The sequence below is a fragment of the Melospiza melodia genome, chromosome 4 (genome assembly GCF_035770615.1).
Source record: "Melospiza melodia melodia isolate bMelMel2 chromosome 4, bMelMel2.pri, whole genome shotgun sequence".
Lineage (NCBI taxonomy): Eukaryota > Metazoa > Chordata > Aves > Passeriformes > Passerellidae > Melospiza > Melospiza melodia.
In genome coordinates this window covers 21,917,021-21,932,163 of record NC_086197.1, presented here as the reverse complement: position 1 = coordinate 21,932,163, position 15,143 = coordinate 21,917,021, and the positions used below count along the sequence as shown (strand labels likewise).

At 42.4% G+C, this 15,143-nt stretch overlaps 1 protein-coding gene across 2 annotated transcripts; it reads right to left on the bottom strand.

Annotated features, from left to right (window-relative positions):
* Window positions 1-3,799: 3,799 nt before the first annotated feature.
* On the bottom strand, window positions 3,800-7,589 carry TMEM52B (transmembrane protein 52B). 2 transcript variants are annotated; one of them, XM_063154237.1, is made up of 5 exons: window positions 7,013-7,589; window positions 6,393-6,408; window positions 5,649-5,687; window positions 4,601-4,767; window positions 3,800-4,199 (listed from the first exon to the last, which is right to left on the bottom strand). In XM_063154237.1, exons 1-5 carry the CDS (start codon window positions 7,014-7,016, stop codon window positions 3,949-3,951), a joined length of 477 nt encoding a protein of 158 aa, XP_063010307.1. In that variant the 5' UTR covers window positions 7,017-7,589; the 3' UTR covers window positions 3,800-3,948. The 2 variants fall into 2 exon arrangements, with proteins under 2 accessions (XP_063010307.1, XP_063010306.1); XM_063154236.1 differs by having other exon boundaries at window positions 6,365-6,408; window positions 7,013-7,583.
* Between the last annotated feature and the right edge of the window lie 7,554 nt (window positions 7,590-15,143).

Below are 15,143 nucleotides of genomic sequence, written 5' to 3'. Positions count from 1 at the left end.
AGTTCATATTTCTTTTAAAAGGAGCCTGTGCAGCAGTGTGGGGAGGGAATTGCTTTAAGGAGATTTAATCCATGAATTGGGTAACAGACAGAGAGAGCTATGGGTGATGCTCATGTGTTAGAAAAACAAATTACAAATTTAGGGACTGATGTGCTTCAGTGCTCTTCGACCAGAGAGAGAAATTTGTTGTTGAGACCTGGACACAAGGAATGCAGAATTTATAATCAAAGACACATACAGAAACTGGAGATGAAGGAGAAAGTAACAAAGACAATTACTGAGATTCTCTTTATCTGGGAAAAAGAAATAAATAATAAAAAGACTAAAAATGTGGATTAATTTGCATTAGAAGCAATAAATAAATAACAATAGGTGATAGAATACTATTTAATGAAGATAACTCTGTAGCTTGTAAACCAATGAACACTGATTTCTTTGTTTGCTCAAATGTATAAATCGTTATAGGTTTGATAGCTGGCATGTTCTATGGAGCTATCCCCATGTACCCTAACACTGAATAAAGTTATGTTGACTTTCTACCCTAACAAACAGGTTAAAGAGTTTATTTCCCAGCTTTTGGTGGCAGTTTCTGGTTCCCCAGATAGGACAAAGAGGTGCCAACTCAGTGAACCAGAGGAATCATCAGCACTCCAGTGCACAAAAAAATATTTTCAGGGAGATCTTCCTGTTTCCTGGTCTGGTGAGTAGATCACTGCCCTTTCAGGGAAAAAGAATACATTACTTAAGGTACTTTATTTGAAAGTATTTTTCCTGCCCATAAGTTGCACTAATAGAAAGTTCGCAGTGTGAGGCTCAGAGGTTTTTGGGAAAGGTTCTAAAAAGTTGTGAAAGATTGTAAGAAGTTATAGAAAACTTGTAAAAGGTTTTAAAGGTGCTAAAAGGTTTTTCCTAAGATGGTAAGTACGGGAGTGGGGCTATCTTCACAGCTCCCACAAGAAGGAATCCCGAAGGGTTCCCCTTTGGGCTGTGTCCTAAGGAACTGGAAAAGGTTGAGGGTTTGGGAGGGATGAACCTCTGACATGAAAACAACTTGTTGAATATTGTAATCATTGGTGGCCAATACATAAACGTAATGGTTGTGAAAAGTGACCAGTTAATGGTTGTTAAAAGTGACTGCAAATTACAAACACCATTTTGTAAAGAATGCTGTTTTGTAAAAGGAAGGCAATGGACCACCTGCCCTATGCTGGTTTGGGGGTTTGTTTTTTTTTTTTTTTTTTGTTTTTTTTTTTTTGTTTTTTTTTTTTTTTTGTGTGGTTTATTTTTTTGTTTTTCTTTTTAGTTGTTTTTTTTTTTTTTGTTTGTTTGTTTTTTTTTTTGTTTTTTTTTAATTGAGTTGTGGAATAATCCTGATTAGTGGAAGGAATGTATGCATGTGCCTAGAGATCTGATGGTGTGAGCATTAGAAGAGAAGGGATGGGAAGCCACTCAAAGGTGCTGTTCTGGCTGCAGTCCAGGCTGCATCCCCAGTGTCAAGCGTGTGGCTGCAGGCTCCTGTGGCACAATGAGCTCGGTGAGTTTGTCCTGCAGCTGAGGCACTGGTGCAGCTCAGCACTGGGGCTGCTCAGGGAGCATCATGTGTAAAGGCTTCACCTCAGACCTGGACTTGTGCTTTAGGATATTTACTGTTTCATAAGGACAAAGGAGTTCAGTCCAGGAAGGAAAAGAGGCTGTCTGTCCAGTCCTGAGCCCCTTTTTAAGAGAGAGCTGAGCCTGACTGCAGGAAGGGCTTTCAGGAACTGCAAGATGCTTTAATGTCTGCTCCTGCACTGGGACTTCTGGGACTACTGGGCTTTCTAGGCAGAATTGCTGCCCTGTAGAGCAGAGTCACCATCACGTGTTAAATGCCAGGACAGCTCTGGGTTTGCAGGCAGGACGAGCTGGATGTTCCCCCTGGAAAGCACTGTGAAGATTTCCAGGGAGTTTCTGGGCTTGACAGTACTTGACATATGTTCAGCAGACTCAAATGTCTCGGCTTGCTTCAGGCTTTTAGTGTGGAGTAAACAAGAGCCTTCCAGGAAATGTTCTGCAGCTTGGTGCAGCCAGGCCTGCACAGCACTTCAGAGAGCAGCTGATAAACGAGGTCACTGCAACAGGTGTTCCACAAGCAGTTATAATTATTATTATTTCAAGGCCAGGCTGGACAGGGCTCTGAGCAACCTGGTCTAGCCAAAGGTGTCCCTGCCCATGGCAGGGGGGTTGGAACTCAATGATTTTTAAGGTCCCCTCCAATCCAAACCATTCTACAATTCTAAGACTGAAGAAAGGTGTAATAGCAGAAGGGACATAAACTTGTATGTCACTTTACTTATTCCATTCCAGTTTATCACTTGCTAATGATACAGTTAATAATAACTAGACAACTTAGGAAGAAGTTTGTGACCTCAAAATCAAGACCCTCATTAAATTCCTTTAAATACAAAATTCTGGTGACTGGTCAATGTCTGGGGCATCATCAAAGATGTTTTGGTTGTTTAATTTAGCTTCATTCTATCCCTGAAGCTAATTTATCAACCTTCTCTAAATTTTTTTGTGGTTGTAATCTCAACAGCAGTTCGGTTCCTAAACATATTTGGGACCTAGTTCTAGTAGTTGGACCTTGTCCAACATTGTCCTTGTTCTTCTTATCTACAAAATAACTGTATTTTCTGTATTTCACAGGAAAAGAGACCAGCATATTAACTAAAGTGGGAATTTGGGTACTTCAGCGGGAAGGGCCATGCAGGCATTTCAAAAAGATGTGACCTATAACTTCATATCAACATAAACATATACATGCAATTTATTCATAGCTGAATGAATCACCATGTGATATTTAGTGTTGTGCTGCTGTAATGTTTTCAGGTGCTGAATCCAGGGTAGACACAACACTGATGTGGTTCAACACTCTCACCTTCTCCTGACAGCCTAGTCCAAGGTTTTACAGATGGGCCATACCTATGTTCATCCAGTTTCATTAATATTTCTGCATGGTTCAGCATATTTGTATTGACCAGGAGAGACTCACAAATTATTCAGTCTGAGAAATGTTTTGCGTGTTTTAAATGGTCTTACTTCAATTGATCTGGTTTTGACAGCAACATTAGGAATTAATAAATGATACTATATGAAATGCATTGAAAATATGATTGAGCTTTATTTCAGAGGTAGTGTTCTTGCTCCTCCCCTTGTTTGATCTGTTGGTACATATATAATATTTTTTAATTCAAATATAAGAGCTTGTGACTACCATTTCAGAATTGCTATACATCCCATTTAGAACCAGACTCTGTTCATTCTGTGTATCCTGCAGGGCATTAAGGGCACACTGTGTACATCATACTGTCTGTATCTATGCTGTCTTTCATTTACAAGCAGATTGTTTCCTTTTTTAATAATTTTTTATATTCACTATAAAGGATTGGCAATTTCCAGAAGTTCGATGTTAATATTGGGTTGCAATAGACCTTTGCAAATGTCTTTTTTTTTCCTTTTTCCTTTTTTTCTGGTTTTTTTTTTTTTTGTTTGTTTGGTTTTTTTGTTTTTTTTTGTTTTTTTTTCTGTTTTGAAGATCTCTTGCCATCCTGAGGAAACTTAGGCTAAAGGCAAGAGGAATGAGACTGCATCTGCAGGCACCCTGCAGATCACTAGCCTACAAAATGGCTCAGCACCCTGATCCTGCTGCCTGCTTATTCGTGCAAAGTGTGATTCTAGTGTTGTGTGCATGTAATGAATGGGCTTGGAGATTGCAAATTATCTGAAGGAGGTGTCAAAGAGAGCCATTAGACTATGCTAGATCTGAAAATATTTTGAATTTTAGTTGCTTCACCCCCCCTTCTCAATTGACTAAGGAAATTAATCTGAAATTCTGAAAGCCCTGCCCACCTGAATTAGTCTCTGCGTGCAGCTATCCTGTGTTTTTTGCTATCAGGTGAAAGCAGACATCCATCAGTGTCCTGGGAGGGCTGGCTGGATGTCCTTGCCCTCGGCGGGCGCCTGTGGCTTTTCCTCCGGCACCGGCTCCAGGTCCGGCACCTTGTGGCCCGCCTTGGCCACGGTGAACCTGCTCATGCGCAGCGCTTCTTCATACACAGGAGGGGTGTCAGGGGCACAGAGGGGCGGGGTGCCCTGGGCAGCGCTGTGCGAGTGGGCCACGGCTAAAATCCTCCTGGCAGCAGGCCCGAACACCGAGTGGAGAGCTGCAAGAGAGGAGACCAAAGCTGTGTGCCTCACCCTGAAGGCACTGTGTGGTTAGAGGAGGGCAGGGATACCCACAGGGCATAGGATCTTCTCTTCCCACAGCCAGAATGTTTTCCTTTTCCCGCTCCTTCAGCTTTCCCTAAAAGAGTATGTGTGTGAAATCCCGCCAGCAGCATCCCTCAGTTCCTCTCTCCTGAACTGCCACTGAACCCTTGTTCCACCCAAACACGTCTCACAGCTGACACCTCAGCTTGCAGCACGCACAGATGTCGCTTTCCCTCCATCCTGCCATGAACTTCCCTCCCTGTGCCAGCCCTGGGGCGTCACCAGCTGGGCCTTACAGGGCAGCCCTCCCTTCGCAGGGTGCTGAGGGGCCCAGCATGGGGCAAGGCCAACTCACAGGTGATGGTGCTCTGCAGGGTGCTGTCATGGTCGAAGGCAATGACGGTGACCTCATAGGGCCGGGGGCCCGCCTCGTCCCCTGCCTGCTGGCACTGGAAGCAGCACCTGACGCACACAGAGACCAGGCCACACAGCAGCAGGAGCCCCCCGAGCACCAGCACCAGCCTGCAACGGGAGGGCACACACAATGAGGACAGAAAGGTTTTGTTTACAGGACACCTCCTAATGTCTCTGATTGCTTACAGCATGGCTAACCTCAAAGCTGAACAGTCACCTGGGGCTTTGTCCAGCTGAGTTTGAACAGTATCCAGGGATGCAGATCCATCATTCCCTCCAGGCACCTGTTCAAGTGCTGCACCATTGTCAGGGGAAGCATTTTTTACTCCTGTCTAGAATTTTCCTGTCTTCAGTTTGGTCAGCTGCCTTATGTGCTTCTACTGAGCACCTCTGAGAAGTCTCTGTCTTTATTTTCTCTAAAGCTCCCCCCTGGGTAGTGGAAAACTGCAATTACTTTATCCCCTTAGCTTCCTCCAGGCTGAAGAAGCCTGGTTCTTTTTATTGGCTTTCCAGGGGACTGGCTTCAGTTTGCCAACATCTGTTTTGTACTAGGGGACCAAAACTAGAAATGCCAGACATCTTGTCATGAGTGACAAGCAGAGAGGAAAAATTGGACCTTGCAATCTTCTTCAGCCCTCCAGATGTTCAACAACTACCATCCTTCTTAATCTCATCCTGGTGGGAATAACTAAGAAATCAGACAGAACTTACTTTAAAAATCAGTTTTTTGAAAGGCATATGGTGCCATGAGTAATTTATTAATAGTGTTCATATGACTAAATATGTGGAATAAAAAAGGAGGCGGGTGGGTCAGCTTTTGTTAAAGGCAGCGAGATATCTGAGGGGTTGCCTTGCTCTTGTGGAGCTTTAGAGAATCCCAGGGAAAAGGAGGGGGTGGCATCACTCTTGAGCAGGTCACATTTAATCCCATCCTTTGCTACTGGAATTGTCTAGAGATGCAGATATTTAGAGTAAACATGTTGTCTTACCAGATATACCACAGATGGTTCCATTCTGTACCGGAACAGCTGAAGAGAAGAGGGTACAAAAATAGTTATCTACAGAACACCAAATAAAGGCAAAGATCCCTATGGTACCCTGCTCCCTCTCCCCTCATGATCCTCACCCACTGCCCAGATTCCAGATGCCACAATGATGAAATACTCATTGTGCTTTGTGAGGACACAGCTGTCCAACCTCATCAATATCCCTGTTGGGTGAATTTCCCTTCTCTTGGCTTTATAGCTTGATTGTTTTATTAATATTTGTCCTTACCTAATTCCCTTTGCAAACCTTAGAGATCTGCATTCATGTTTGTTTTTTTCTTTTTTGTCAATATATCATTTCCATTATTCTTAAAAATGATATCACTGATAATAATATTCACCAAAGTGGTATATTTTAAACCATTTTTTCAAGGAAAGTTTGATTCTCAATTCATAATCCCAGTCAATTGAAATTACACCAGAAGGCTCCTAACTATTGCAGTAATGCAAATAGGCAGCAGGAGCAGTACCACACAATCAGCATGTTGATCGATAAAAATAGTAATTTGTACAGTTCATAGTGACAGTAATGGTGATTTTACATGAATTTTTAATACAACTAAATAAGATTTTCTGGAAAATGTCAACCATCAGGTCATACCGCCCATGTCCACTATTGCCTTTTCTCTAAAGACGAGCAAGATTGACAAATACTTAACAGTTCAGTGTTAAGGCAGCCTTCCTCACCTCTCACGTGGGGGAACTAGAAGGAGAAAAGTAGCAAAGACACAGCTAGAGTGAATGAAATCTTTGTCAAATGCATCTTGTATATCTTTCATATTATGAGTCTGGATCTCCTATGGTAAGGAAGCACTGTTATCTATCTTCCATTGTTTCTATTGTACATTTTGCTGTAGATTTGAAGTTACTCTTATGAATACTCTTGTTTCATATATTAACTTCCTGTGATCCTTCAAATCTTACTTAGTATTGTTCTGAACTTCATTATCACCACAACCTTTCTTTCCTCCACTACAAGCCATGTCATTCTCCATCTGTAGATCCTTCTCCATGCTCAAATATTAAGAACATTTAAATACCCTGCTTCCTATTATACCCACCCTGGTGAAAACTGCTCTGTCCCTCCAGTACTCCTGCCCTTTTCATTCCTTTTCCTTGGGTACCCTGATATCTGAGTTACCATCCCTGCAATAGGAGCAAATATTATCTTCTCTGTGTGTGCCTTTTAAATGTCCAGCTCTTTCTAATACCTGGGAAATTATTATTCCTAATGGCCCTCCATCTTTCCAAGGTAACTCCATAGCTAAGCAGAGACCCCATGAAGAGGAAAGTCAAAGATGACTTACCCATAAGATACTCCCTACAGCAAAGCAGATCACGTCTGAGTTATGCATCTCTGGAAGGTACTTCTGTGGCCTCTTGGGGTTTCAAGCTGCTTGGAGTCTTCTTGTCCTTTCTACTTTCAGTTCATCCTCACCAGTCCAGTGGCCAGGAGAAGGAGCAGCTTCTGTGCTGTGTATTGAATCCTACTCTGCTTCTTTCTGCCCTTCAGTTTTTGCTTTCCCTCTTTTCCTTTTTATCACTGGCAATTCCTGATTTTTTTGCCTGTCTGTTTTTGTTATTCTATTGGCCTGGTTCTCTTCCTCTTTTGAAGGGATTTCTAAACCCTTCCAGTCAGATCAGGAGAAGAGCAGTGGCTACAGGTTCTTACTTTAGATGTTTAACTAGTTCAGTGAAGGGCATCATGAGATCTCTGTGGGCCTGACCCTTCCCTTCTATGAGCAGAAAGGGTCTCTGAGTTTGTTCATTCCCAATTATTTCTCTCCCCGCCCCTACCCTGAGGGGAGTGGGTTGAAGGTCATGTTACTGACCTGTTTAATTGGAGTTCAGATTCCTCTCCATCCTCCAGTACCTTTCCTACTCCTGCACTCACATTGTCCTACCTCTGACCATCCAATCTACTGACTTGGAAGTGAAATAATTCACCATATAATAACTATATCCAGATAGATATAAATATATGCATGCAGTTACATGTATATAAACATATATATGTGTATATATATGCAACATATATGTATGCACATTAATATATATATATTAATATGCAGCAACTCTGGTACTTCCCATTTTAAGACTGCCATCATCCCTCTTACCTGTTCATGTCTTGTTCATGTCCTGCATTCCTGCATTCCTGCAGCTGAGAGTCTGTTCACTCACAGGTCCCTGTTCACTCCAGGTCCCACTCCCAAACTTCCTGCAAGGCCAGATAAATCCCCCTCAATCCCTTGCAGCAGAGGGATTACACGTTGATTCTCCTGTCCTGGATACTATTAATCCTACAGCTGGTTATATTCACAGGCTTCATTCAATGGCCCATTAATTTTTTCTGTCTTGTAGAATTGCTTAAAATTTCTGTTAGTGCTCATGGCTATGCACAGTGTTATCACAGTCATGTAATTGGGTTCTCCTAATCTTTCTCTTTTGAATAGCTGGGACAGAAAAAATACTCTGCAGTAATGTGTAACTATTTGTGTTTGGGAACCACCTAGGACTGGTGCATAAATGTTTGTTGAAGGCAGGACAGCAGCTAGTGAGACATGTTGCCCCTTGTTGCAATCACAGCCCTTTCACATTAAACTGGTGAATCATTAGCCCTGGTGGTGCATTTTAGAGTAGCAGAGCAGAACCAATGGATTCATGAACTCAATGTTTTCTCCCAAGGCAGGCTAAAACCCATTTGCCATTCTCTAATTATAAAAGCAGTAGTGCAGTATAAACATGCCTTAGCAGTAGTTTATCCATCCATCCATCCATCCATCCATCCATCCATCCATCCATCCATCCATCCATCCATCCATCCATCCATCCATCCATCCATCCATCCATCCATCCATCCATCTCTACTGGAAGGAGGTTTCTAATGTACAACTAACAAAGAAAGAAAGAAACATGACCTGCTGACATTGTATTTCTATAGGAATTGACCAAGTCTTTAGGTGGCCTTCTCCTAAATTCTTTGTGTACTATCGAAGTCTTAGAAGGAAAGTCCCAGCAGAACTGTAAAATAGCCTTTCTTGTATGCATGGCTTTTGAAACTGGTGGAATTCAATGTGGAAAAGAAGTACAAACCACTAATGTTCCCAGGGCTTTTTATTATCAGTGTGATAATTCAACAGATCATGATTTTAGCTGAAATGATTTTTGCTGAAATATGATAATCTCAAATTCTGGGATGATCCAAATGCAGAAACAGCTGGAAAAGTGACAAAAAATTCCCTAAAGAAAAAGCTGCATGTGACATGAAACAGTGACCCCTCCAAAAGGATATCGTAATTAATTCTTGCTGAAACTTATTGATTACTCTTCTTCAATTTATATGGCATTGCTATTAACACTCTGCTTCCAGTGTTACAAAAAATAGGTAAAAATACAAACTCTTTAACACCACTGTAGCATTAAGAAGCAGGCATTATTTATTTGGCTGGATGCATGTGGGGATATCCTCTGGAATATTGTGCATGCTGAATACAGAAAAAGCTCCTATTTAGAGGCTTTATTTTGCACACATATTCATTGATTTTCCTGGAATAAACATACATTTGATAATCATTTCTCCAAAATGATTAACATATTTTCCCTACTCTCTGCAGATGTGTTTTTCTGTCCTGGGGGTCTTTTTGGTGGTCCCTGGTGGCTGGTGATCCCAAAGTCAAACCTGACTGCCTGGTGAACTGATAAAAGTTGGCACAACTGGTCTGGCTCCTCTCCAGTTCTTCTTCCTACAGAATGGGCATGGTGCAGTTCCATAGGCCAGTGGTTTTTCAGGAATGATCATTGTCTTGGCCCACCAGGTGCAAACAATTTTTCATCTGGCAACATTCTGCCCTTAAGCCTTGTGAAGATGTTCCAGGAGGTGGCCTTTTCTTGCTTATGGGATTGTTTTTTAAACAAATTGGACATTGCACTGTAACAGATTTTTCTATTTCAGTCATTCCCAAATTAAGTACAGAGTTTTGGAGACTAGATGTCAGGGACTCAGTTCCCCTGAGGGATTTGTTGCGTTCTTTTTCCATTACTTTCCTCCTTACAGGAAGTGGAACTATAACCTGCTGGCTGTTTGTTACCCACCATCCCTCTTGGATCTTAGTGGCTTTTGTATATTTTCTAAATATTGATCTTCATTGTCAGAATTAGCCTTCAATTAAGTCAATTTATTTTTGTGGCACTAACACAGAAAGAAGGTTGGGATGCCTTTTTCAGCTGCTCCTCAAGCTGCTGTGTCTGCCAGTCTGTTTCCCACTCTAACATTAGTTTGTCCAGATTGAAGTGCTTTACAATGCATCACTGCCACCTCCTTTGGTTTTTTAACTTCTTTCAGAAGTTGTAAAATTTCTTCTCTGTGTTGAATAGATGATCCTTGAGCCAATAGCAGTCCTCTTCCTTTGCTTATGGCTCCATGGGCATGAATCACAACAAATGCATATCTAGAATCAATCCAGATATTCACTCTTTTGCCCACTGCCAAGTTCAATGCTTGTTTTAGTGCTATTATCCCTGCTTTTTGGTCTGATGTATTAACTGGTAAAGACTGAGCTTCTAATAGCTCACTGGCAGTCACCACTGCCTATCCTGCCATCCATTTCCCATCTTTTATGAAACTCCTGCCATCTGTAAATAATTCTAAATCAGGACTCCCTATTGGCTCATTCTGCAAGCGGGTTCTGCTGGAATATACCTGTTCCATGGTTTGGAGACAATCCTGTGTCAGGGCTCCCTCACCTACTGCCTTTGGATCAAGGAAAACTGCTGGATTCATGGCTGCTGTCATCTTTAACTCCACGTCATCCTGTTCCACGAGCACAACTTGGTATCTGAGCATCCTGCTGGGACAGCCAATGCCCCTCTTTTTGCTCCAATATGGATGTCACCATGTGAGGGACAAAAGCAGGGATGTGCTGTCCAGCCCTGAGCTTCCGGGCCCCTTGGATCAGGAGAACAGTTGCAGCAATCTCTTGCAAGCATCCCAGCCATCCTCTGCTCACGTTGTCCAGCTGTTTGGAGAAATAGCCAACAGGTCTCCTCCAGGTTCCCAGCTTCTGCATCAGGACCCCCAGGTCCCCTCAGGTTATCTGAACATCCCATTTTCCCCAGAACTCTCTCCCCAACAAGGGGACTGGGCATTAATGCATGTATAGAAATTGATGAGTAGTGCAGTTCTTTCCTAATTTAAATTTCATGGGCTGTAAAAATGACCAAGTTTCACTTTTCTCTGTAGCACCAGTTATATTTACATTTACCACGTGTACCAATTTACATTTAACTACCAGCAATTTGCAACTTACAATTTACCAGTTTATATTTACCACATCTTTACTGAGTTTTCCTTTACCTGTATTCAATACTGAATAAGTTGCCCCTGTACTTATCAAAAATTCCACTTCTTCTTTCCCAGCCTCAGGGGTTCAGCTGGGGTAGAAACCCCCGTTTCCCTTCAATCTCCATCTTCTCTGTTAACAGCCTGTAAGGCAGGGTCCAGCTCCCCAGCCTGCGGCCATTCCCGCTTCCAAGGCCCCTTTTCCCTTTTCCTTACCAGTGTGCTCTGGTTTTCCTCTAATCCTTGGCCGGGAGGTGATGGATTCTTCAGCCTCTACTTCCTCTTTCTCCTGCCCTGTTGGGCGGTCCCTTAGCACCCTCTAGAGTTCCAAGTAGGTTTTTGTGGCTCTACCTTTCCTTTCCAGCCCGTCACATTTCCTTTTCTCGACCTATCTCTGTTTTAATATGCTTTCCAAGCTTCATCTAACAACTTTCTTGAGTCACACCACTCCGGTCCTTCCATTTTCTGGAGTTTGTTTCTAATATCTAGAGTCGAATGTGCTATAAAGAAGTTATATTTCTATGTTTAGAAACTATTTCAATCTTTACAGAAACTATAAAGATAGTTTCTAACTGCACAGCCTCCTCTAGATTCTCAGGATCCAGATTAGAGTATTTTCTGGCAGTCACCTTCCATCATTTGATGAAAGTCACAGTCCTGTCCTGCTTTACCTCAAACAGTTTTGACCAGTTCATGGCTTTCAGTCCTGCATGCTTCACACCAAATAATGCCCATCAGTGGTACCTTGCCAAGTGCTCTCCAGCCCAGGTAAATCAGGGCCCCACCTTGGGTCTGCTGAAGGAAAATTTTGATCTACAGTTGCATCTAAGTCTCCATGAGCATGTGCCTCCTCCACCTGCTTTCTACACCATCTTTTTTTCTGTACTAACCAATGTTAACTAATAAATCATCACTTGTATATCATTTCAGTCAGGATTTGAGTCCTACTTATGGGTCCTGGTGTAATTCCAGCTGTTTGGGTCAGCCCTGGTTTAGCAGTTACAGGATCACAGGATCATTTGGTTGGAAAGAGTCTCTGAGACCAGCCAGTCCAACCTGTGACTGATCACCACCCTATCAACCAGACCACGGCAGTAAGTGCCATGTCCAGTCTTTCTTTAAACACCTCCTGAGACAGTGACTCCATCACCTCCCTGGACAGTTCCTTCCACTCCAACCTCACCAAATTACTTTTAGATTTTTCCACATGTCAAGATAAGGACAGTCCCTTGCTTTCTGCCTTCTTTCCTTTTCTCCACTGCTTTAGCTTGAACTTTTTAATAAAATTGCCCCCAGCCAACCTTGCAGACAAATGGTGTACAAAATTATCCTGTGAAGTGAGACCAGAAAGGCTTTGGCAAACCCTCTTTTTAGATGCTGCTCCTAAAAGCTGCCAGGAACACAGGCTGTTGAAGAAACCAAGATTTTCCCTTCAGTGACTGATAGTGAAGCAGTGCCACATGTTGTGCTAATTCCACATGTTGTGCTAATTTCACATGTTGGGCTAATTCCACGTTGTGCTAATTCCCTTGACTCAGCCACATAGCACAAAGGAAAGCAAGAACTAGAGTTGCCTGGCATAGTCCCCAAAAAGGAAGACAGCAACTAGTGCAAAATAATGAAAAAAGTGCAGTTTTATATAGCTAGAGACAAATGAAGTGAGCTTTAAGCCCACCAACCAATTTGAAATGACTGCATGTGCCAGTGTCCATGAATCCTGAAAAGTCAGAGCTCAGGATCAAACAAATTCACTGTGAGCTCATCCATGAGGGCCATCACAAGGGGAAAAATATACTGTACATATCCAGGCTCATGTTACAGCTTCAGTGGTGTCACTCCTGTGCTTTCTGCTGCAATTCAGACCACAAGGAGGGTTCACACACCGAGTAAAATGAAGAAATAAAGATGCAGGGGAACAACTATGGGGTGCAGCCGATTAACTTTTCCCATGAGTCTGGGAAATGATGCTGATGTTGCTTTTCTTGGGGGCACAGAAGGAAACTCCGACCTGAAACCAGCAGTTCAATGGGTGCATCAGTTAGTTATTTATGGTTGAGCTATATGTGTCAGATGGCAACAGGTAAAAGCACAGTTCATTTCTCTGGTGCTGCAAGGACAATGCTTTCATAAGTATAAGAGCACCCACAGGTCAGCACAGCCCCCCTTGATTTGTGATCCTCCTTTTGAGTTTCAGTAAATGTGATGCCTCTGAAGTCCAGCCCTATTTAGGACACAGGGTTTTACTTCATTCTGTTTGTACAAGGTGTACAACACAAAATGTAAAGGGCCTCCTGAAGGAAAGGAATTGACTGAAAATGCACTGTCTTGCCTATCTGGGTTGTGATGTGGTTGTTTCATGCAGAATGGTCAAGGTCCCCTCTGCTGATAGCAGGAAGCTGATCTTGCTTCTTCAGGGAAACTGCTCCCAGAGATTTCTAAGCACAGAGGAAAATCAGCAACTTTCTAGACTGAGGTGACTACCCTGTCTGGGACTTTTGTAACATCTAAAACTAGACTCCAGTCTGGTTTTCCATGCCCTCATATGGATGCAGATTTGAATTTACACCTCCCTCCTCTGCAGGGGAAGAGCAGGAGGCAAAGAACTGGCATCCTATGTGATTTCATAGGGAGAAAGCTTGGAGTTTCTGGACAAATAATATCTGAGACTCTTGGACAGCACAAACTGCAGACTTTCCCTCTGTATTTACACCCATAGATTAAAATAATCTATCTATTTACACCCATAGATTAAAATAATCTATCTCCTCAGCTACACAGGTAGTCCCAAACCTTCTGGGAACAAGGATGTGCAACAAGTCTGATGTCCCGAAAATCTGTGAATACAAATATGCCGCAGACATCTTTTCATTAAAATCCTTTCATTAGGATTTTTCCTGCTGAAGCGGAGAAGTTTCAGCAACAAGATGTAAACAATGGTTTGCTGCTGCTGTGGAATGCAACGGGTCCACCTGTGATTTGCCCATCCTGGATGTTTACAATTAATGGCCAATCAAGGACTGAGCTCTCTCTGGGACAGAGTTGGAGAGAGCTCCTTTGTTATCATTCTTTTCTATTCTATTCTTAGGTTAGCCAGCTTCTGAAGAAGCCTTTTCTTTTCTATTCCTTTTAGTATAGTAATAATGTAGTATATATATCATAAAATAATAAATCAAGCCTTCTGATCATGGAGTCAACATGAAAACCCCTGTGACCACGGTCACACAAATATGTTGCCAGATGGGCAATCAGGTACTATGGAGTACAGGTCTCACCTGCCTTTAGGATAGATATGCCCTGTTTTACTAAAGATGTAGAGCAGATGGAGTGGGGAATGCTCAGAGCCCCATCCAGCCTGGCCTTGGACACTTCCAGGGATAAGGCAGCCACACCTGCTCTGGGCAACCTGTGCCAAGGCCTCCGCACTCTTTAAACTGAATAATTTCTTGCAAGTATCTAATCTAAACCCAGTCCTTATCTGAACTATTCCCCAAGTTGTGGTCAGCAAAAAGAAATTAGCATTTCTAGAGCACAATATATTTCAGTCTTTTGTCGATTTCTAAATTAAGTGAGCTGTGTCCTTTGTCATTACTGGTCAAAGTCTGCTGAGAGTGACCATGCTGGATCTCCTCTGTACACACCTTGCAGGCTGTTCCCAGTTATTACAGAGGGAGCTTTAGTGTCCCCTTGGACACTAAAGTTGGGCAAAATGAACTCAGTGTGTCTGGCTGTTTGTTCCTGTCTTTTAAGGAGTGTTTGCAAACTGCCTTGTTTGCTTTTCAGAAATGCTTTGGCTTCTTCTCACCTTGGCCTGGCTTTAGCTAAAAATGATATTTAGATAATTGATTTATGCCAAATACATGCATCCTTTCCTGCACATTGAAAAAAAAAAGCAGGAGAAAAAAAAAAGACAAGATTGTCCTTTGGGTTACTAAAAAGCATTAGAAATATAACAAGCACTTATAAGCAATTTCAGGCCACTTCTTTTTTTCCCTTTTTCATCTCTCCACTTGATTGTTTTGCTAGGGTTTTATTCTGTGTCTTACCAGATCAATACCACATCTAGTTAAAATACACACAGCCTTCTAAAAGTAGGAGTAGGG